Raw genomic sequence first — 24,987 nt, forward strand, 5'->3', positions numbered from 1 at the left:
CGCCAAACCCGAACTTTTGCCGAACTTCCGGGCTCGGCATTCGGGAGGCTGCCGAGAAGCCCCGCCGCCAGGCTATCGCCTTTTGGATCAGCCGGGGAGCTTCTTGGCATTCTCCCAAACGCCGAAACCGGAAGTTCGGCAAAAGTTCGGGTTTGGCGTTCAGGTTCAGGAGGACGCTGAGAAGCCCTGCCGCCCGGCTGTTAGCTTTTCAAAAGAGCCGCGGAGCTGTCGGGCCGGTCAGGAGGCTGGAAAGGAGGTGGGGAATCCCAATAGGGAATTCCATAGCCGGAGCTTTGATGTCACAAAGACGAAACATGGACTCCAGGAATGACGTCTTTGTGATGTCAAAGCTCCGCCCATGGAATTCCCTATTGAGATTCCCCACCTCCTTTCCAGCCTCCTGACCGGCCCGACAGCTCCGCCGCTCTTTTGAAAAGCTAACAGCCGGGCGGCGGGGCTTCTCGGCGGCCTCCCAAATACCGAACCCGGAAGTTCGGCAAAAGTTCAGGTTCAGGTGGCCACTGAGAAGCCCCGCCGCCCGGCTGTCGCTTTTTGAAACACCCGGGGGGCTTCTCGGTGGCCTCCCGAACCCAAACACCAAACCTGAACTTCTGGGTTCAGCATTCGGGAGGCCACCGAGAAGCCCCCCAACTGTTTCAAAAGATGACAGCCGGGCGGCGGGGTTTCTCAGCGGCCTCCTGAACGCCGAACCTGGAAGTTCGGCAAAGTTCGGGTTTGGCGTTCGGGTTCCGGAGGACGCCAAGAAGCCCACCGGCTGTTTCAAAAAGCGACAGCCAGGCGGCGGGGCTTCTCGGCGGCCACCCAAACCTGAACTTTTGCTGAACTTCCGCGTTTGGCATTGGGAGAACGGTGAGAAGTGCCCGGCTGTTTCAAAAGGTGACAGCCAGGCGGTGGCGTTTTTTTGCGTTTTTTTTCTTTCACGCATTAATTCATTTTACATTGTTTCCTATGGGAAACAATGTTTCATCTTACGAACCTCCCTCGGGAACCAATTAGGTTTGTAAGACGAGGTATTACTGTACTGGAATATTGCCCCCATGTTACTCCCTAGTTCTTCTTTTCTCTACATTAGCCCGACCCACTTCTTGCAACCATTCTTCATGTTTTAGTCTTCAAGCAACTAGTTGCTCTTCTCTGCATATTTTTCAAAGTCTCAACATCTTTTTTTGAAACATGACCAAAACTGGATGCTGTATTCCAGGCTTGATCTTGCTAAGGTTTTTATGAGGCAGGGTGGCACAGTGGTTAGTGTGCAGTGCTGCAGGCTATTTCAGCCGACTGCTAGCTGTAGTTCAGCAGTTCAAATCTCGCCACTGGCTCAAGGTTGTCTCAGCCTTCCATCCTTCCGAAGTGGGTAAAATGAGGACCCAGATTGTTGGAGGCAATATGCTAATTCTGTAAACTGCTTAGAGAGGGCTGTAAAAGCACTAGGAAGTGGTATATAAGTCTAAATGCTATAAATGCTATGCCATAAAGTGGTACTTTTAAGCCTTAGAAAGCCTCCTTTTTAAGCAAAAGGTAATGTAACTTCATTCTTCTCTCAGACCAATGAAGAATTGAGTCACATGCTTCTTCTTCCTGAGAGAGCTGATCCTGATAATGCTTCTCAAGGCTTTGTCCAAGGGCCAGAGATTCAGCCAACACCCAAGCCCAAGAAATGTCACCACAGAAGTCATGGCACTTCAAGAAAAGACCAGGTGAGTCCTTAAACAGTCTTGGGATAGACAGCTCACTCTAAGCCAGGGATGTCAAATTCAAGACCGGGGGGATGGATCCAGCCTACGGGATGCTTAGATCTGGCCTGCGGGGCTGGCCAAAACTGGCCACACAGGGGCCTCACAAGCCCCCCCTCTGTGGACCATTTATGGCTGGCAGGATGCTACAGGATGCCATGGAGGCTGAAAAAGGGCTGCACAGGGGCCTCACGGTCCATAGCCCGTTTTGGCCACCAGAATGCTGCATAAACAGATCTCAGGGATATCCCATAAAAATAATGCCGCACGAATCCCAGCGACCGATTAGGTCCCACAGAGCGGGTCTTCTCCGGGTCCCGTCAACTAAACAATGTCGTTTGGCGGGACCCAGGGGAAGAGCCTTCTCTGTGGCGGCCCCGGCCCTCTGGAACCCACTCCCTCCAGAGATCAGAATTGCCCCCACTCTCCTCGCCTTTCGTAAGCTCCTTAAAACCCACCTCTGCCGTCAGGCATGGGGGAACTGAGATGTTCGGCACAAGTTCGGGGTTCGGGGGGGGTGCTGGGAAGCCCCCCAGGCCGGCTGTGACCTTTTAAAACGACCGCGCCGCTTCCCAGCTGTCTCCCGAAGCCGAATGGCAAAGCCAAACTTCCGCGTTCGGCATTCGGAGACAGTTGGGAAGCCGCACGGCTGTTTTAAAAGGTCGCAGCCGGCCTGTGGGGCTTCCCAGCACCCCCCCAACCCCGAACCCGGGTTCGGGGGGGTGCTGGGAAGCCCCCCAGGCCGGTTGTCACCTTTTAAAACAGCTGCGCGGCTTCCCAGCAGTCGCCGAAAGCTGTTTTTTTGCGGGGGTTTTTTTGGTTGCACGGATTAATTGACTTTACATTGTTTCCTATGGGAAACAATGTTTCGTCTTACGAATGGCAAAGCCGAACTTCCGCGTTCAGCGTTCGGAGACAGCTGGGAAGCCGCGCGGCTGTTTTAAAAGGTCGCAGCCGGCCTGTGGGGCTTCCCAGCACCCCCCCAACCCCGAACCCGGGTTCGGGGGGGTGCTGGGAAGCCCCCCAGGCCGGTTGTCACCTTTTAAAACAGCTGCGTGGCTTCCCAGCAGTCGCCGAAAGCCGTTTTTTTGCGGGGGTTTTTTTGGTTGCACGGATTAATTGACTTTACATTGTTTCCTATGGGAAACAATGTTTCGTCTTACGAACCTTTCGTCTTACGAACCTCCTCCTTGCACCAATTAAGTTCGTATCATGAGGTATTACTGTACATATACATATACACACACACACACACACACACACATATATATATATATGTTTTTCTTATGTCGGATCACCCTGGTATATTAAAAGCTCCTTTTTGCCTGTAGGCCCAACCCAGGACCATTTCAACCCAGGACCATTTCACTTTGACACATACAGAATATAGTTGTCGGCTATAAATAAAAATTAACTGCCTTGAAATGGTCCTGGGTTGGGCCTAGAGGCAAAAAGGAGCTGTGACGTTCCTTTAATACAGTGTTTCCCAACCTTTTTGGAGCCGTGGCACATTTTTCATATTTTCAAAATCCTGGGGAACATGGAGAGGGGCGGTGGGCGCTAAAAAAAGTTTGGACAAAAAAAATCTCTCTTCCTCCCTTTCGCTCTATTTCTCTCTCCCTCCCTCTTTCTCTCTCTTCCTTATTTTCTCTCTCCATCCCTCTTTCTTTCTCTCTTCCTTCCTTCCTCTCTTTTTGTCTCCTCCTTCCTCTCTCATCTCTCTTTCCTTCCTCTCCCTCCCTTTCTCTCTTTCCTTTCTCTCCCTTTCTGTCTATCCTTTCTATCTCTCACCCCTTCTCCCTCTTTCATTCCCTTTCTCTCCCTCCCTTTCTCTCTCATTCCTTTCTCTCCCTCTTTCCTTTCTCTCTTTCTTTTTCTCCCTCCTTCATATCTTCTTTCTCCCCCCCCTTCCTCCCTCTTTCCTTTCTCCCCCTCCCTTTCTCTTCCTTTTTCTCTATCCTTTCTACTTCTTACTCTTTCTTTCTCTCCCTCCTTCATTCAATTTTCTCTCCCTCCCTTTCTCTATCTTTCCTTTCCCTCCTTTGTTCTCCCCTGGGGCTGCCTGTGCCTGCCCTGCACCACCCAACACAGACGGACAGCCCCCGGTCGTCGGTTCGTCGCCCCCCCACCCCCCCACGGAGGGAGATCAGGCTGGCGAGGGCGGTAGATCTGCGTCACCAGCCACTGGAGGGAGATCGGGCTGGCGGGGGCGGCAAATCCACGGTCCCCAGCCGGGTGGAGGGAGATCGGGCTGGCGAGGGCGGTGTATCCGCGTCCCCAGCCGCGCGGAGGGAAATCCGGCAGGCGGGCGGGTGGCCGCGGCTCCCTGCGCGCCCCTGGAAAAGCCTACCGGGAACGGTGCCCGGTGCCGCTGCAGCCGGCAGCCTCCTGTTTCCGCTGCCATTGCCCTCCCGCCGGGCCCCAAAGGACAATTGTTGCCACCCCCGCCAGGAAAGCTCCAGCTGGGCGGGGTGCTGCCGGTGGCTCCGCCCTGGAGCTCTTGCTCGCCGTTGCCATCCCCCAGCAACTACCCGGGGCCGCTGCAGCCGCCCCCCCCGCCCCCCGCTCCCACCGCCATCTCCCCACGACTGCCTGCGCCGCTGCAGCCGCCACCCCCCCCGCTCCCACCGCCAGTGCCCTCCCGCCGAGCCCCAAAGGACACTTGCTGACGACGACACGGCCAGGTGTGACGACGACGACAGGGAAGCTCCAGCTGGGCGGGGCGCTGCCGTGCCGGTGCCTCCGACCTCCCGGTTCCTGCTCGATGCTGCGGTTTCTGGCGCTCACCTGCTGGGCCCCAAAGAAGGAAGGCGGAAAAAAGGCGCGAAGAATGAAGCTCTCCTTCTTCCTGCCTTCCTTCTTTGGGGCCCAGCAGGAGAGCGCCAGAAACCGCGGCATCGGGCAGGAGCCGAGAGGTCGGAGGCACCGCAGCGCCCCGCCCAGCTGGAGCTTCCCTAGCTTCGCGGCACACCTGGCGGTGTCTCGCGGCACACTAGTGTGCCACGGCACACCGGTTGGGAAACGCTGCTTTAATATACCAGGGTGATCCGACATAAGAAAAACATATAGCCCCTCCCTGGTACAAAGCTGGAAGGGATCTGATCCAATAGCTCAAACTGCTAATTCTCTACCAAGACCGTCATACCTGTACCCGTGAAAATCTACTGGTATATTCGGGTTTCTTCCCGTGTAGGATTTGGAAATTTCTGGCGACATTTCGACGAGGTCTCACTCGTCATCTTCAGGCTGGTGTTTCTGTCCTTATTTGCCTGAGAATAAGGACAGAAACATCAGCCTGAAGATGACGAGTGGGACCTCGTCGAAACGTCGCCAGAAATTTCCAAATCCTACATGGGAAGATGACATCAAAGCCTGTCATAAGTCTTGAGAAGAGAGGTACAGTATTGTATTTTTTTTTAGACGCGTCAGAATATAAGACGTACCTTAGTTTCAACCAGTCATACCACTGAAACAAGTCCTATTTCTAAAGGGCCTTTTAGTTTCTCAAATCTGCCCCAAAGAAAACCTGTATGGCTTTTCTCCCTTCTGCTTTGGGAAAGAAAACTTTCAGTCTCTGTTTTGCAACTAGGCTTATTGTGTTTTCAAGCAATTATTCCAGGATTCTTTTGCAAGTTGGCAGGGATGCCTGGGCTTTGGTTGCCAAACCAGGACAATTCTGCCAAACCAAGGCAATAGGCCTGCTTAAGCCTTTACAGCCACTTTACAGACAGTCATGACCTTTAAAGCCCTCCATGGCTTTGGACCAGACTACCTCCGGAACTGCCTGCTACCGCACGAATCCCAGCGACCGATAAGGTCCCACAGAGTTGGTCTTCTCCGGGTCCCGGGCCCAGGCGAAGAGCCTTCTCTGTGGCGGCCCCGATCCTCTGGAATCAACTCCCTCCGGAGATCAGGACTGCCCCCACCCTCCTTGCCTTTCGCAAACTCCTAAAAACCCACCTCTGCCGTTTCATTTTATGTATGGTTTGTTTGGGATGAATGACTGTTTTTTTTATAATAAGGATTTTAAACTGTCCTCTTCTTTAACCATTAGTTTTGTATTATGTATTGTTGTTGTAAGCCACTCCGAGTCTCCAGAGAGGGGTGGCACACAGAGAAGAGCCTTCTCTGTGGCGGCCCCGGCCCTCTGGAACCAACTCCCCCCCGGAGATTACAATTGCCCCCACCCTCCCTGTCTTTCGTAAACTACTCAAGACTGATTTATACCGCCAGGCATGGGGGAGTTGAGACATTCCTTCCCCCTAGGCCATTAGAAGTTATGCATGGTATGTCTGTGTATATGTTTGGTTTTATAATAAGGGTTTTTAGCTGTTATTTATTATTGGATTGTCACATGCTGTTTATATCATTGTTGTTAGTCGCCCCGAGTCTACGGAGAGGGGCGGCACACAAACCCAATAAATTATTATTAATTATTATTATTATTCTAACTGTATCTCAGTTTATTGCCTTCAGCTTTAATCGCATAGCTCCATTGTCCAGTCTGAATCACTACAAGACGGTTATTATTTTAACAGCTGGCTCTCGCCCACAGAAGAAGACGAAGCAAACATCGTTCTGGAAAATTGGAAAAGTTCTGTCTAAGGTCCAGCAACGGAACCAAGAAAGTCTTAGGAAGGAGGTGTGGGTGTATAAGCCGTTATCGTCGCCGTTGCCAGAAATGTTGCAAGCTGGCTTGGTAGACAAAACAAGGCTGTGACTCAAGATCAATTATGGTGATGTAAGTAGGATTAACTGAAATCTAGCAAATTTCCTGTCTGCCAGACAAACAGATTCCCCCATGTTAAAGCCGTCTCTTGCTTTTTGCTCTAATACAGTGATACCTCGTCTTGCAAACGCCTCGTCAAACTTTTCGAGATACAAACCTGGGGTTTAAGATTTTTTTGCCTCTTCTTACAAACTATTTTCACCTTACAAACCCACCGCCGCCGCTGGGATGCCCCGCCTCTGGACTTCTGTTGCCAGCAAAGCACCCATTTTTGCACTGCTGGGATTCCTCTGAGGCTCCCCTCCATGGGAAACCCCACCTCCAGACTTCCATGTTTTTGTGATGCTGCAGGGGAATCCCAGCAGGGGAATCCAGCAGTGCAAAAATGGGCGCTTCGCTGGCAACAGAAGTCCAGAGGTGGGGTTTCCTAGTGAGGGGAGTCTCAGTGAAATCGCAGCATCGCAAAAACACAGAGGTCCGGAGGTGGGGATTCGAGACTTCGGTGTTTTTGCAATGCTGCGATTTCACTGATGCTCCCTTCGCTGGGAAACCCCACCTCCAGACTTCCGTTGCCAGCGAAGCACTCGTTTTTGCGATGCTGAGATTCCCCTGTTGGGATTCCCCTGCAGCATCGCAAAAACACAGAAGTCCAGAGGTGGGGTTTCCCATGGAGGGGAGCCTCAAGGGAATCCCAGCAGTGCAAAAATGGGCGCTTCGGCTGGCAAAAGGGGTGAATTTTGGGCTTGCACGCATTAATCACTTTTCCATTAATTCCTATGGGAAACATTGTTTCGTCTTACAAACTTTTCACCTTAAGAACCTCGTCCCGGAACCAATTAAGTTTGTAAGACAAGGTATCACTGTACTTAGTTTCCTAATATTGCAGGCTTTTGCCTCCTGTCCTGCGACATATTTAGGTCTGAGGGTGTTTTTATCTTTTAAAAATATATAGTGATAAACTCATTAGAACAATAAATACAGAACTAAATGTTTAGTGAAACAAGAGGAAAATAGCGGGACATTCGGAAGTGGGACATTCGGGACATTCGGAAGTGAATGTAGACTCTCCCTTTACATTTTTTTTCTTTTATCTTTGCAGTTCATAAGTTTTTGTTTAAAAAAACCACAAAAAGCGTTTTGAACTGCAGCTTCAAGAATGGGCTGATGGAGGTTCGCAGGAGTTCGGGAGAACCCCCTAGCTTAGATTCTGTGCGGTTCGGAGAATCCCCAAATCCCACTACTGGCTAGCCCACTGCAACAATATAGCCAAGAAGGCTTCAAGAGTTGTAAACCTAATCCTACGTAACTTCTGCTCTGGCAATCTCACACTACTTACCAGAGTTTACAAAACTTTTGCCAGACCCATCCTCGAATACAGCTCATCTGTTTGGAACCCATATCGCATTTCAGACATTAACACCCTTGAAAATGTCCAAAGATACTTCACCAGAAGAGCCCTTCACTCCTCCACTCGAAATAGAATCCCTTATGAGACTAGACTTTCAATCCTGGGCCTAGAAAGTTTAGAACTAAGACGCCTTAAACAAGATCTAAGTATTGCCCACAAGATCATATGCTGCAACGTCCTGCCTGTCGGTGACTATTTCAGCTTCAACTACAACAGCGCAAGAGCACACAACAGATTTAAGCTTAATATTAACCACTCCAAACTTGACTGTAAAAAATATGACTTCAGTAACTGAGTTGTCGAAGCGTGGAACTCATTACCGGACTCCATAGTGTCATCCCCAAACCCCCAACACTTTACCCTTAGATTATCTACGGTTGACCTATCCAGATTCCTAAGAGGTCAGTAAGGGGCGAGTACAAGTGCACTAGAGTGCCTTCCGTCCCCTGTCCTATTGCTCTCCTATATCTCTCTTCTATTCCTATATCTCTTCTTCTATTCTTTCATTGATATGTTCTATTACTATACCTTCTTTTCTATTATTTCTTAGATATATTTTACTATGAGTATCTCCCCTATAACCTTCATCATGTATTTTACTATGTGTATATAGATATATGCCCACTAAAAACCCTCATTGTGTATTGGACAAAATAAATAAGTAGCCCTGACCACTCCACCCTGGCCCTCCCAGCCCATTTGCAGGCCTACCAGAAGTTTGGGAAGTGGGCCTGTTTCCAGCCTCTGAAGGGCCTCCGGAGCCTGGAGAGGTTGTTTTCGTCCTCCCGGAAGCTCGAGCAAAACCTTCAGAGCCCAACGAGGGCAAAAACACCTCTCCCACTGTGGTGCAGGAGGTGGAGTAGGCCACGCCCACCCAGACCCAGGCAGAGAACCCCTTGCTAAAAGTTTTGAAGCCCATCCCTGTTCCTTTTGCTTTCTCTGAGAAAGTAGGTAAGGTATTATTCTTTTCACTATGTCCTGTTTGCAAAGCTCAGACCTCTCTAGACTTTACCTCAAATTATAAGTAACCCTAGATTTACAACCATAATTGAGTCTGGAACCACAGTTCTAAGTCAATGTGGACATTAAACGGCTCACCATGTGACTGGACACACTTTTACATATTTTGCAGTGGCTGTTAAGCGAGTGCAGTGTTTAATCAAATGCAGTAATCATTAACCATTAATTAATGGTTAATCATGAATCATTAAGCAAATCCTTTATACCCAATGGGGCATTTTTATTGGAAACTGGAAATAAATACCGGAAAATTGCAAAAAATGTCAAAAATTGTGATTGTGTAGACCATGGGATGCTGCAAACAGCAGTAAATGTGAGCTGGTTGCTAAGCACCCAAAGTGCAATCGCATGGTGTCATGTATTTAGTGTTGAAACTGTTGTAACTTCAAAATTGGGTGGTAAAAACCTTATGGGCATCTTTCATAAATCTGAATGGTTGTTAAGCGACCCATTGTAAATAGATGACTAATTTTCATTTCATCTCAGCCTATCTGGTCCCTAAACTGTCAATAATAGGGTTTATTGTTTTTAAAAAGCTTTACTTCACCATTTGTATTATATTTTGCAATGGAAATTTTATTTCAATCCTATTCTGTATTACTTTATCTGGATCTTCCTAGATATTTCTTGGCTGACTTTTTTCCAAATAGCTATAAATTTCTCCAAATTTGTTAAGAATTAGCAAATTAAAGTTTAATAAAATTGCTAATTGCGCCTGTTATAATTATTACATATGGCCAAAACATTTCATGGCTATTACTTTTTGGATACAAATTAAATTTACTGGATCTGAGAAGCAATATGAATTTAGCAAAAGGCAAAAGTATGATTTGGACAATGTATGGGTGCATATGTAGCATAAAGATTTTATCTTGCTTTTATTATTGCTCTTTATAAGTAACTTAAGGTAGTGAACATTCACAATACTCCTTCTATTTCCCTGCAGAAAGCAACTCTTTGGCCAAGGGATTGACTGACCCAAAGTAATCCAGTTGATTTTTCATGCCTCAGGCACAACTAGACTTCAATTTCCTGATTTCTATGCCAGCACCTTAACCACTATAGCAGTGGTGGCAAACCTATGGCACGGGTGCGACAGGTGGCACACAGAGCCATATCTGCTGGCACTCGAGCCATTCCCCTAGCTCAGCTCCAATGTGCATGTGTTTGCTGGCCAGCGTATTTTTGGCTCGCACAGAGGCTCTGGGAGGATGTTTTTGGCTTTCAGAGAACCTCCAGGGGGTTGGGAGAGGGCGGTTTTAGCCTTTGGAGCCTGGGGAGAAGCTGTTTTCATCCTCTCCAGGCACTGAATTATGGGTGTGGGCACTCCCACATGCACGACAGCACGCGCACACACTATCACTGCATCTATCGCCATCACTGCACTATAATACCAAACCGATACTCATATTGAGAAGACTTTTATCAAACACATACTTTCCTGAATAGTGTGGGTATTTACACAAACCCAGGGAAATACGTTACATTAAGGTTCTGTACATACCTACTCATACGCTAATCACATTTTGCCTTTTGAATCTGGATAAATTCTATAATTTATCAAGATGTTGTAAATTGTGCAGGTAAAAACCTTGCTTTGAATTATTTTTCTGCTTTAACTCCACCTGAATTTCACTTGCGCACAACTGTATTGTAATTTTAATGGAAAAATATTTCTATGGTCAGGAGTCAACACCAACTGTATGATAGATAGCTAATCACTTTAGTTTCATCTGTGGTATTTTTGTGCCACAAATTGTTTTTCATAAATGGGAATGTGGTTTTTTTGCTTTGCATTTTGAAATAACCTTTTGAAATTGTGTATTTGTGTGGTTTATCCCCACAGTTGCTTTCTTTTGCACTCATGTTATCTTGGTTGCAGGAAGAATTAGAAAGATAATTTTCAAACTACCAGAGATCCACTTACTTGTTATTTTCATTTATGAATAAATAAAATGGCTTTATCAAGACAAATTACTGTACATTGGAGATTTTCACTAGGGTTTTTTTCCTCATAAAAGCAATCCTGAGATAACTGGACTGAAAGAAACTCCTCAAAGGCCATTCATTCACTGGGCTCTTCAGTCAGCAGTGACTGTGACACTAAATCCATCTGAAAGCCAACATTGTAAGAACTTTCTTTTTCTCTATTACTGCTTTCCATAGACAAGGCAGGACTCTCCAACAAGCAAGGATTAGAAGCAGAGTTTGAACAGTCTTATCTTTTGCTGAAAGTTGGAAAGTTCTTCTCAAATAAGAAGAAGTTGATAAAGAGTTGATGGCATGTAATCAATTTAGAAAAATTATTAGTTAAGAAGCATTCAGTCATTAGATTTAGTTTTATACCTTTCCTGAATAGACGAGGCTAATTCATACTTATATTTTCAGTCTTGTAATCAATCAGTTTTATTGTGAACATAGAAACATAGAAGTCTGATGGCAGAAAAAGACCTCATGGTCCATCTAGTCTGCCCTTATACTATTTTCTGTATTTTATCTTAGGATGGATATATGTTTATCCCAGGCATGTTTAAATTCAGTTACTGTGGATTTATCTACCACGTCTGCTGGAAGTTTGTTCCAAGGATCTACTACTCTTTCAGTAAAATAATATTTTCTCATGTTGCTTTTGATCTTTCCCCCAACTAACTTCAGATTGTGTCCCCTTGTTCTTGTGTTCACTTTCCTATTAAAAACACTTCCCTCCCGGACCTTATTTAACCCTTTAATATATTTAAATGTTTCGATCATGTCCCCCCTTTTCCTTCTGTCCTCCAGACTATACAGATTGAGTACATTAAGTCTTTCCTGATACGTTTTATGCTTAAGACCTTCCACCATTCTTGTAGCCCGTCTTTGGACCCGTTCAATTTTGTCAATATCTTTTTGTAGGTGAGGTCTCCAGAACTGAACACAGTATTCCAAATGTGGTCTCACCAGCATTCTATATAGCGGGATCATAATCTCCCTCTTCCTGCTTGTTATACCTCTAGCTATGCAGCCAAGCATCCTACTTGCTTTCCCTACCGCCTGACTGCACTGTTCACTCATTTTGAGACTGTCAGAAATCACTACCCCTAAATCCTTTTCTTCTGAAGTATTTGCTAACACAGAACTGCCAATACAATACTCAGATTGAGGATTCCTTTTCCCCAAGTGCATTATTTTACATTTGGAAACATTAAACTGCAGTTTCCATTGCTTTGACCATTTATCTAGTAAAGCTAAATCATTTACCATATTACAGACCCCTCCAGGAATATCAACCCTATTGCACACTTTAGAGTCATCGGCAAATAGGCAAACCTTCCCTACCAAACCTTCCCCTATGTCACTCACAAACATATTAAAAAGAATAGGACCCAGAACAGACCCTTGTGGCACACCGCTTGTAACCTGACTCTGCTCAGAATACTCGCCGTATGTCTGATGTCTACGCTTCAGTCAGCTGCAAATGCATTGAACTATCCAGGGATTAAGTCCAATCTTCACTAATTTATCTATCAGCTCTTTATGTGGAACCATATCAAAGGCTTTGCTGAAGTCCAGGTAGGCAATATCCACGGCACCACCTTCATCCAACACCTTTGTGACATAGTCAAAGAAATCAATGAGATTAGTCTGACATGATTTGCCTTCAGTAAAGCCATGCTGGTTTGGGTCCAATAAGTTATTGTTTTTTAGATGCTGATTTATCCTCTTTTTGAGTAGAGTCTCCATCATTTTAACTACAACTGATGTCAAGCTAACTGGCCTGTAGTTACCAGCTTCTTCTCTACTGCCCTTCTTGTGGATAGGCACAACACTGGCCATTCTCCAATCCTCAGTAACATCTCCTGTTAACAGGGATTGGTTAAACAAATCAGTCAGGGGGGTAGCAATGACAGATCTGAGTTCTTTAAGAAGTCTGGGGTGGATGCCATCTGGACCCATTGCCTTATTTATCTTTAATCGTTCAAGTTCTTCTAAGACATCGGCTTCTAAGATCACTGGAGCTGAATCCGTACAGCTGGAAGCAATGCTATATCCTTCTATAGTATTATTTTGTAAGGTGTCTTTTGAGAAAACTGAACAGAAGTAGCTATTGAAATGGTCAGCAATCTCCTCATTCCCATTAATGCATGTATTATTCCCTGTACTAAGCTTTGTGATGCTGCAGTTTTTCTTCTTCTTATCACTAATATATCTGAAGAAGGTTTTATCCCCCTTCTTTACAGATTTGGCAATTTCTTCCTCTTTTGAGGCTTTAGCAGCATATATTATCTGTTTCGCCTCCTTCTGCCTCATTTTATACACCTCCCTATCAGCTATACTTCCAGACTCTTTATACCTCCTATAGGCAGCCTTTTTTTCATTGACTATAGCCCTTACATCATTGCTAAACCATAGCGGTTTCTTCTTCCTTTTACCTTTAGTTATTTGTCTTACATACAGTCCAGTGGCTTTTAAGATGGCCTTTTTTAATACAGTCCGCTGGGTGCTCACTCCTGCCATTTTATCCTTCCCCTTTAATTCGTTATCTAAATATTTCCCCATTACATTAAAATTTGTTTTTCTGAAATCCAATACTTTGGTTGCATTATAGGATTGCTCACAATGAGTTTTTACATCAAACCACAAACATAGATGGTCACTGCAACCTAAATTTTCTCCCACCTTGACCTCTGAAACCCAATTCCCATTCGTAAAAACTAAATCTAGAATATTCTCCCCTCTAGTTGGTGTCTTAACCAGCTGTGCCAGAGCTGCTCCTGTAAAGGCCTCTACTATATTCTTACTTTTGCATGTAAGGGCACTGGGGATATTCCAGTCAACATCAGGCATGTTGAAATCACCCATAACCACAATATCTCCCTTTACTGCCATTTCGGTAATTTCATCCAACATCTTGTTGTCATATTCCTCAGATTGCCCTGGAGGCCTATAGATCACCCCAATTCTAATGACAGAACCTTCTTTATTTTGCATGCAAATCCAGAGAGTCTCCAGATCTTGACATATATTTTGAATTAGTATTGTATTTAGACTTTCTTTAACATAAATGGCTACTCCACCTCCCCTTCTCTCTATTCTATCCTTCCTATACAGTGTATATCCTGGTATGGATAATTCCCATTCACTAGAATCCTTAAACCATGTCTCAGTTATGGCAACCAGATCCAAATTATCTCTAGATATTATGGCCATTAACTCACAGAGCTTGTTGCTCAAGCTTCGAGCATTCATGCACATTACCCGAAGAACATTATTTTCGTTATTAGTTTGCCCCTTATCATCAACAACTACATCTATTTTATTTGCAGTTCCCTTTTCATAAGCTTCCAAAAACTGATTTATCCTCATTGGTCGGGGACAGAAATCACCCACATCAGTTACATCTCTGTCCCCTTTACCTAGTTTAAATGCCTGTCCAAAAAAGTTCTGAATTCCTCACCGAGCACCTGGGTACCTCTGTATGATGGATGCAAACCATACCTCTTAAACAACTCCCTATTAGACCACCTACTGACATCATGACTTACATAGCCAAAACCTTCAGCTTTACACCACTGCCTTAACCACACATTAAACTCTCTGATACACGTTGTTTTATCCTCTTGGCCACAAACCGGTAACACCTCTGAGAAAGTCACTGAATCAGTTATTTTACCCAGCTCCACACTTAGACATTGAAAATCTCTTTTTACTACATTAACATTTCTCATTGAACATATGTACCAATAGTCACAAATATAAGATACTGGTACCCAATTCCAAAACTGACATTTGGACAAATGCTAGAGCTTAAGAGCTGTGGTGCTGCAATGGTTATAATGCAGTATTGCAGGCTAATTCTGCCCACTGCCAGCAGTTCGACCCAGAGGGGCTCAAGATTGACTAAACCTTCTATCCTTCCAAAGTTGGTAAAAGAAGGATCCAGACTGTTATGGGCAAGAGGCTGACACTGTAAATCAGTTAGAGAGGGCTGTAAAGTGCTATGAGGCAGTATCTAAATGTAAATGCTATTGCTTGCTGAATAAAACCTATTTAGATTTCTGTAGCAACAATTCAAGAAATTAAAAAGAAATGCTGAACCTATTTTGTATTACGCTAAGAAAACAGCACGGAGGTCTCCGCTAGTCAACAGGAATCAAGTTCAATCTCAAGACTGATTTATAAGGTTCAGCCCAATTCAATTATTTTCATTTCTTTGAAATGTTTGCTCTTTGTTTACTTGCTGTATTGAACTTCCCATCTAGGCAGTTTTCTGTTTTCAATTAATTTATTTTGTCGTTAAGGTCTTGATATTGCTACGGTAATAATATTCTCAAGTTTTCTCTATACCACAATCTGTGGTTTATTTGGAAAGTAGTGTTTACTTGGCCAATATTCCAACATCTGAAAAAACAGTTGTGGTTATAATTTGATGACTACCTGCATTTACTTTTGTTTGCGGTACTTTGGGTTTAGTGCCTTTCCCTGTACTACTTCCTGAGCTCTTACTATTGTTTCTGTTTGTTTTTATCGTCATATAATTTATTCAAACAAACAACAGTGGAATTCGGGAAGACCACAAAGACCATCAACCTTATGACGTCATTGGGGTGAGATTCACCAGCCTAAAGTCAAGAAGAAACTTTTAAGAGATAAAGATGATAGTGAAGATTGGACTTAATCCCTGGATAGTTCAGTGGATTTCAAGCTGGCTGAAGCATAGACATCAGAGAGTTATTGTTAATGGCGAGTATTCTGAGCAGAGACAGGTTACAAGCGGTGTGCCACAAGGGTCTGTTCTGGGTCCTATTCTTTTTAATATGTTTGTGAGTGACATAGGGGAAGGTTTGGTAGGGAAGGTTTGCCTATGACTCTAAAGTGTGCAATAGGGTTGATATTCCTGGAGGGGTCTGTAATATGGTAAATGATTTAGCTTTACTAGATAAATGGTCAAAGCAATGGAAACTGCAGTTTAATGTTTCCAAATGTAAAATAATGCACTTGGGGAAAAGGAATCCTCAATCTGAGTATTGCATTGGCAGTTCTGTGTGAGCAAATACTTCAGAAGAGAAGGATTTAGGGGTAGTGATTTCTGACAGTCTCAAAATGGGTGAGCAGTGTGGTCGGGCGGTAGGGAAAGCAAGTAGGATGCTTGGCTGCATAGCTAGAGGAATAACAAGCAGGAAGAGGGAGATTGTGATCCCCTTGTATAGAGCGCTGGTGAGACCACATTTGGAATACTGTGTTCAGTTCTGGAGACCTCACCTACAAAAAGATATTGACAAAATTGAACGGGTCCAAAGACGGGCTACAAGAATGGTGGAAGGTCTTAAGCACAAAACATATCAAGAAAGACTTAATGAACTCAATCTGTATAATCTGGAGGACAGAAGGAAAAGGGGGGACATGATCAAAACATTTAAATATGTTAAAGGGTTAAATAAGGTTCAGGAGGGAAGTGTTTTTAATAGGAAAGTGAACACAAGAACAAGGGGACACAATCTGAAGTTAGTTGGGGGAAAAATCAAAAGCAACGTGAGGAAATATTATTTCACTGAAAGAGTAGTAGATCCTTGAAACAAACTTCCAGCAGACGTGGTTGGTAAATCCACAGTAACTGAATTTAAACATGCCTGGGATAAACATATATCCATCCTAAGATACAACACAGGAAATAGTATAAGGGCAGACTAGATGGACCATGAGGTCTTTTTCTGCCGTCAGTCTTCTATGTTTCTATGATCTCAAACTCAAGATCTTCCTCCTTCTAGCCTTTAAACTTAATCTCCACACCATGGCAGCTCATTTAATGGCTTGCCTCTGTGCTACGTTACAGAGCTAGTTCTTTTTCATGTTAAAATAAGGATTTGAAAAGAATACAATGTGTATCTAAGAGCAAAGGGCACTTCAACAAACTAGTATGTAACTCGTAAAACACCTTCTCTAATACAGAATGCTTTTTCCCACTGAACTATGGAAGAAGACCATTTCATATCAAAGGGCACGTGAAGTGTTGCCCTATGTCAGCTCCAGCATGGATACGTACACTGGTCCCCTGATTTTTGACCTTGAGGAGTGCCATTTTTCACACTCCAGAAGCTTCAAGGAAGCCTCCTGACACCCCCGGTGTACGAAAAATTGGCAAACCGTGTTATGCCAGGCCCTTCCCTAGTAGCCCCCCAGTGAGTTTGGAATGCAATTCAAACACACACGTCACAGAGAAAAAGAAAGTAAGTTTATCCAAACAGTATTTCTTTGAGCACACACTCTAAAAAGAGCCAAATGTCTCTCACCCGGAAAGAGTCCTTGAATACGGCACAAAGCAAAGTAAAACAAAACCAGCAGATAAGGCAGCTGTTAAAAGTTCACAGCCACCCACGTCAATAAGTCCACAAGAGTTATTTAACTGTGAAGTGTCCAAAAGTCAGTAGAAGTCCTGGAATAATTCAAACAGTAGCAATGGTCTTTCTCCAACGGATAAACGCCCACACGCACACTCCCTAATGCCCGTAATTTATCCCCAAACACTTTAGCCTAATTGCCTCTGAAACAGGTGTTCTCCCTTATCTTTGGCAACGCCTGTGCAGCTGGTCCCTTCTTGCCATGAGTCTGCGTACACAGGCATCCACAAGTGGATCCTCCTCTGACTCTGACGTCTCACTAATTGGAGCACTGACTGATGGACTGGCTGCACCCATCTCTCTGTCTGATTCCTCTCCCCCACTGTCTATCCTTGGCTGTGAATCAACTTCACTATCAGAGTCTGCTGGCATTAAAACAAGTCTCTGTGAACCCGAGGATTCTCCGAAAGCCTCATCCAAATTCCCCGTAGACAAGCTGGCCCAGAGCCAACCACAACAAACCGGAAGTTCGTTTTTCTAAACTTCCGGTTGACTGTTTTTTCACCATCCCCAGGCTTCAGGAATCTGAAGGCTTAAGGCTTGTGCGCATGCACAGGAGCAGCAGGGTGGTGTGGTGTGGCATGCATGGGGGGGCAGTGCAGGGCTTGTGCACATGTACAGGGGGAGGGTATGGGCAAACATGCAGGCACGTTAGACGGCCTTTTGGCACACGAGCCAAAAAAGGTTCACCATCACTGTTATAAACATTCTCCCTTCTCTTGGTTTTTTTCTATGGGACTTTAAGGCAATCTGAAAAGCATTGTACCATATCTGGACCTCAATTATAAAAGGAAAGCACCCAGATTGGGTAGATTGAGAATAAAATTTGTACTATGCGGGAGAGCAAAAACAAGAATTGGCAGTTGAGGAAGAGAAGTAATTATCAACTCCATCAGCAACTAATGGTAAGGGAGGAGCAGACTAACTGAAAACAACCCAACAACTTCACTCAGAAGTTCCAACCAACTTCATTCCTTTTCTACCCCAGCAGAGACAGTCAGACTGCCAAGCCAATGCCTGGCATCAATGTGGACAGTAGTTGAGAAAGCAAGAAATGTTGAGTTTTAATCCTGTCTTAGACATGAAAGTCAGCTGGATGACTTTGGGTCAATCACCAGGAGACACTGAGTTCCAGTTTATTTATTTCTTTAGTTCCATTTGTATGGCATCCAAATCCCTAAGGACTCACAACACAACAGTTCCACAACAACAACAATACAACAGTTCAACCGTAAGCATATTTTGGGGCCAATCCCAAAGGTGCTTTTAGTCAAGAGGCAACTGGACTTTCTAGTTCTTCTTTAAAGACGTTTCACTTTTCATCAAATTAGGATTGAAGAAGCTTCTTGGATGAGAAGCGAAACGTCTTCAAAGAAAAAAGTCCAGTTGCCGCTTGGGAAAAAAAAAAGCATCTTTGGGACATGCATTGAAAATGTTACCTAGTTGGATAATGTCTGCAAGAAAACAACTAAACTCAGAATACCAAAGTCTTCACAACACCCCTGTATTTCTCTATACAATTTTGAAAGAGTAGCAAAGAGATGGAAAGCTCAAGAAGATAATAATAATAATAATAATAATAATAATAATAATAATAATAATAATAATTTATTGGATTTGTATGCCGCCCCTCTCCACAGACTCGGGGCGGCTAACAACAATAAACACAACATGTACAATCAATAATAAAAAACAACTAAAAACCCCTATTATAAAACCAAACATACACACAAACATACCATGCATAACTTGTAATGGCCTAGGGGGAAGAGCTATCTCAACTCCCCCATGCCTGGCGATGCATTTTAAGCAGTCCCACGGTGTTTTGGAGTGCCAAGAAAGCCAACACAGTTCTAGGCTTCATTCTATTTTTGAAGAATAGGTCCACCAATTCTCCAAAGCATCTAAAAACAGCACAAGAAGCAACTGATGGAAACTAAGTAATCAAGGATAAGCAACCTAGAACTAAGGATGAATTTCCTGACAGTCAATGGAACAACTTGCCTCCAGAAGCTGTGGCTGCTCCCTCACTGGAGGTCTTTAAGAGATTAGATAACCATTTGTCTGAAATGGTTTTCGGTTTCCTACTTGAGCAGGGGGATAGACTGGAAGACTTCCAAGGTCCAACTCTGTTATTTTGTTTAATTTAACAAACATTAAAGGGATTCCAGTGAGTTTCTAATGTCACTTTTCACATTGCTGTTGGTCTGGCAGATAGATAGGAAGTGGCATTTTCCAAAAAGATTAGATTTCTCAGAGCAGATCAGAACATTTTGAGGTTTGCAGAAAGCCGGAAATAATAATAGCAACCAAGTGTCAGCTTTATTGATATTGAAAGGACAGGGTTGCACTATTTTGTATCGAGTATAATTTTTGTTATTTTTCTCCACCAAAAATAAAACAATATACTGTATAGTTATAAACACAACAACAATGCTTAAAATCAATCATGTATAAACTTTTCTTTTCTTATTGCTCACTCAATGGAGGCTCTTATCTCTCCTTGTCTAAAAATGTGTATTTATGAAAGCATTTTTTCTGCCATTTTTATCTTGGCCATTTTCCCAAAGCTGAAACTTTTGTGTGTTTTAATGCAGTGTTTCACAAATTTTAAGACAGCTGGACTTCAACTCCCAGAATTCCCAAACTAGACATCTTGGCTGGGGAATTCTGGGAGCTGAAGTCCAGCTGTCTTAGAATAGAATAACAGTTGGAGGGACCTTGGAAGTCTTCTAGTTCAAGTCCTTGCTCAGGCAGGAAACCCTATCTCATTTCAGACAAACGGTTATCCAATCTCTTCTTAAAAACTTCCAGTGTTAGAGCACCACAACTCCTGGAGGCAGGTAGTTCTGCTGATTAATTGTTCTAATTGTCACAAAATTGTCAAGGTTGAGAAACACTAGCTTAACAGGTGGATTTTACCGCCCAAAGTCCGTTAAGAGTTAGGCAGCTTATAAGTCTGCGGAGACGGGCGGCATACAAATCTAAATAATAAATAAATAAATAAATGTAACAAATTAAATTAAATTTCAGTCAATAATAATAATAATAATAATAATTACAACACAGCAAACGAGATCACTATGCTGGACTTTGTATTTCATCACTAGTCAGGTGCTTCCCAAGCACCTAGGACTGTGTGATGTAACAGTGAATAATACTAATACTAATAATAATAGAAACATAGAAGTCTGACGGCAGAAAAAGACCTCATGGTCCATCTAGTCTGCCCTTATACTATTTTCTGTATTTTATCTTACAATGGATATATGTTTATCCCAGGCATGTTTAAATTAGTTACTGTGGATTTATCTACCACGTATGCTGGAAGTTTGTTCCAAGGATCTACTACTCTTTCAGTAAAATAATATTTTCTCATGTTGCTTTTGATCTTTGCCCCAACTAACTTCAGATTGTGTCCCCTTGTTCTTGTATTCAGTTTCCTATTAAAAACACTTCCCTCCTGGACCTTATTTAACCCTTTAACATATTTAAATGTTTTGATCATGTCCCCCCTTTCCCTTCTGTCCTCCAGACTATACAGATTGAGTTCGTTAAATCTTTCCTGATACGTTTTATGCTTAAGACCTTCCACCATTCTTGTAGCCGTCTTTGGACCCGTTCAATTTTGTCAATATCTTTTTGTAGGTGAGGTCTCCAGAAGTGAACACAGTATTCCAGATGTGGTCTCACCAGCACTCTATATAGCGGGATCATAATCTCACTCTTCCTGCTTGTTATATACCTCTAGCTATATAATAATAATAATAATAATAATAATAATAATAATAATAATAATAATAATAATAATAATAATAACAACAACAACAACAACAACAACAATAATTATTATTATTATTTTTTCTATTATTTCTATGCCGCCCCTCTCCGGCTTACAACACATAAAAACAGTAAATTACAATAGCATTAATCCAATTAGATTAAAAATTAAATCGCTATTTAAAATCCCTAAAATTCCAGTTCCTTAATCAAATAGTCGATTTGAAAAATCTTCCTTTCGTACGTCTCCAAGGGTTTCCTGCCAAAACGAGCCGGGCGAATTAACCGCTCTTGCCGTTTACCTGCCCGGTAAACGTTAACTTTCCAACGATGATTGACGTCGCAACCAGCCCATCAGCAGCCGCCCTTGCTGGGCGTTCCGAGCCCGCCCCTCGGCGGCTGGGCGTTGTCGGCTGTAGGTGCGAGGGGAATAACAGAATTGGCGCGCGCCTGTTGGGTTTCCCGCCAAGCGCGCTTCTCAACGATTCTTTTGAGGAGGAGCGAGTGCGGTCAGATTTGGCCTCCTAGTTCGGGCCACGGCAAGAGAGGCGAGAAACGGCTGGTCGGCCTGAGGGGATAAGCTCCTGAGAGGAATGCAGTGAGTCCGGGAAAAGCTCCTCTCAGAGGCTGTGGAAGTATCATGATCCCTCAGAATAATAACTTCAAGGCATTAGCGGGGTTGTTTACCTCAGGAAAATGCCGCCAATGCTTTCGTGGTGTGGAAAGGGGGCGGTTTCTAAAGAACTCGACTTACGCACCATATCAGAGCAGGTCTTGGGATCTTCAGTTGGTTCATTTATGTGAGTGGGAGGATTATACTCGCTTCATCTCCCCTGTGTTTGCAGCGAGGTTTTTATTATATAAAATTAACAATCCGATTTCCTACCTTAACCATCGGTTACTAACTAGGTTATTTTACCCTAAAGTCGTGCCAGTATTTACATTTATCTTATTTCTAAAGAACCTATCCTTGGTTGGTTTATATATTAGATGTCTATCATCCCTTTTATTATTTCATCAAGTAACTCAGGGCAGCAAACATACCTGTTTACTTCCTCCTATTTTCACTCCACCATTCTTGTATTAAAGCTTATTAAAACTCCTCATTTATTGCTTTGATAGCCATAACTGCTTTTCTGTTAGGAAGCTATTTCCCACATATAGAAATATCAAAATTACTTTAGGAGCAGCAAAGAGGGCTGGAGCTACAGTTCCTTTTTATAGGCTTATGTAAACCTAAAGAGGTGTGATTTACACAGCAGCAAGTCATTTGATTAGCACCAGCCCTGATGATGTTGCCTACTGTGTTAGCAAAAACTTCAGAAGAGAAGGATTTAGGTGATTTCTGACAGTCTCAAAATGGGTGAGCAGTGTGGTCGGGCAGTAGGAAAAGCAAGTAGGATGCTTGGCTGCATAGTTAGAGGTATAACAAGCAGGAAGAGGGAGATTGTGGTTCCCTTATATAGAGCGCTGGTGAGACCACATTTGGAATACAGTACTGTGTTCAGTTCTGGAGACCTCATCTACAAAAAGATATTGACAAAATTGAACCGGTCCAAAGACGGGCTACAAGAATGGTGGAAGGTCTTAAGCATAAAACATATCAGGAAAGACTTAATGAACTCAATCTGTATAGTCTGGAGGAGAGAAGGAAAAGGGGGGACATGATCGAAACATTTAAATATGTCAAAGGGTTAAATAAGGTTCAGGAGGGAAGTGTTTTTAATAGGAAAGTGAACACGAACATGGGGACACAATCTGAAGTTAGTTGGGGGAAAGATCAAAAGCAACGTGAGAAAATATTATTTCACTGAAAGAGTAGTAGATCCTTGGAACAAACTTCCAGCAGACGTGGTTGGTAAATCCACAGTAACTGAATTTAAACATGCCTGGGATAAACATATATCCATTGTAAAATAAAATACAGGAAATAGTATAAGGGCAGACTAGATGGACCATGAGGTGTTTTTCTGCCGTCAGTCTTCTATGTTTCTGTGTTACTATAGTTTGGGTAATGAAATGTCTGCTTAAAAACAAGCAAGCTCAGCACCAAGGAGCCTTAGTTATTTATTGTGTTCTTAAGTTAGAGAGGCCATTCACTTATGAAGTCCTGAGGCAGCATGACTGTAAACACCAGGATTTTCAATGAGCAGAATTTCTTTTGTAGTTTCTTAACTGAGGGAATGCATTTATTCATAAAAAAATCATCAATATGTACAATAAATAAATCTCTTTTGCTTTCCAAAGATTACTCATTTCCCAGGCCTTCCCCAGCGTATCAACTTTTCTGAACTTTCTAAACGTTTTATGACAGTTTTAGTATCCTTGGCTAAGTATTTGGGTGGTAAACTTAGTTTGACCCCTACATTCTCATTCAAGCATGAAGTCCAGCACTGTTGGCTTGTGTCCAGTACTGCTATGGATCTTTTCTCTCCTCTCCTTTCAAATCAAAAAGTAATCCCATTAACTCAGGAATCTCTAAATAATCTAGTGGTCTTGCAGCTAAATTTTTAGTTTTGCGTTCCCCCACTGGTTTATGACTGGGAGCTAACAGACTAGTCGGAATATGGGGAACAACAAGGTCATTTTAATCATAAACTGGGCTAGAATACATTCACTTAATATTATACAAGAGATCCATAATCTAACAATACTGTTGGGTATATCATCATTCTTTACCAAATTGTTTCTTTTTATGAGCATTCTAATTGGATGATGAGTTCCTTCTCTGCAGCCAATCACAAGCTCCAACAGCCTCTGCCCACTGTTGCCTTTGGTCTACAAATTTGATCACTTTAAGACTTTAAGACTTGTGGACTTCAACCCCCAGAATTCCCCAGCCAGCATGGCTAGCTGAGGAATTCTGGGAGCTGAAGTCCACAAGTCATAAAGAAGTGCGGTGGCTCCTTGGCAATGCCTGTTGTTCTGAATAAAAACAAAATTTAAAAGATGCTATCCTCTAAATTAGTGGTTCTCAACCTCTCTAATGCTGTAACCCCTTAATATAATTCCTCATGTTGTGGTGACCTCCAACCATAAGTCTAGCCCCTTTTCTCCCAACAGCTTTAAACTGATTGGTAGGAAGGTCAGAGGGACACCTCAACTGTAAATGCCTGATTGGTTGAATTATAAAAATACGTTCCAAAGTGCCAGTATAGAAGCTTTAGTTTATAACACCATGGGAAGTTTGTCTTTTCCCATGGTCTTAGGCGACCCCTTGAGATAGTCATTTGACCCCCCAAATGGTCCTGACCCCTAGGTTGAGAACTACTGCTCTAAACCATAAAAGAGTCAGTTTGGGATAGTGGTGAAGGTGCTGGCTTAGATATGAAGACAATGAGTTCCAGGCCTGCCTTAGCTATAAAAGCTGACTGACTTTGGGCCAATAACTCACCCTCAGCAAAACCCAACTCACAGGATTGTTTTTGTGGGGAAAATAGGCAGGAGGTATGTGTGTGCTTACTAGCTTGAGTTCTATATTAAAAGGCAGGATAAAAACTGAATACAGTGTTCCCTCAATTTTTGCGGGTTCGAACTTGCGAAAAGTCTATACCACGGTTTTTCAAAAATATTAATTAAAAAATACTTCGCGGTTTCCCCCCCTATACCATGGTTTTTCCCGCCTGATGACGTCATGTCATCGTCAAACTTTTGGAGGCCCTCTGGAGGTAGGAAATGGCCTGTTTCCCAACTTCTGGTAGGCCCAGTAAGCTCGTGTTTCGCCCTCTCCAGATTCCAAAGGCATCCCTGGTACTGGCCAGCACACACATGCATATTAGAGGTGAGCTAGGGCAACGGCTTGTGTGCCAGCAGATATGGCTTTGTGTGCCACCTGTGGCACCCGTGCCACAGGTTCGCCATCACTGCCCTATACTATTTCAGACAAATGGCTGTCCAATCTCTTCTTAAAGATCTCCAGAT

General features: G+C 43.5%; 1 protein-coding gene across 10 annotated transcripts in view; it reads left to right on the forward strand.

Moving 5' to 3' along the window:
• LOC139163213 (cathepsin L-like proteinase) overlaps positions 1-24,987 on the forward strand; it is a 74,538-nt gene that overhangs the window by 29,394 nt on the left and 20,157 nt on the right. For 3 of the 10 annotated variants that reach the window (XR_011558436.1, XM_070744175.1, XM_070744216.1), the window contains 2 exons: positions 1,566-1,718; positions 6,293-6,722. Coding sequence is in view for 8 of the 10 variants with exons in the window: in XM_070744175.1 (XP_070600276.1) it covers positions 1,566-1,718; positions 6,293-6,457 (318 nt within the window). In the remaining 2 variants the exon portion in view is untranslated. Of the gene's footprint in view, positions 1-1,565; positions 1,719-6,292; positions 6,723-7,582; positions 9,640-9,857; positions 10,824-24,987 lie in introns of those variants that run through there. The other 7 variants (XM_070744197.1, XM_070744180.1, XM_070744185.1 and 4 more) reach the window with 7 other exon arrangements.

Source organism: Erythrolamprus reginae, chromosome 1 (genome assembly GCF_031021105.1).
Source record: "Erythrolamprus reginae isolate rEryReg1 chromosome 1, rEryReg1.hap1, whole genome shotgun sequence".
Classification (NCBI taxonomy): domain Eukaryota; kingdom Metazoa; phylum Chordata; class Lepidosauria; order Squamata; family Dipsadidae; genus Erythrolamprus; species Erythrolamprus reginae.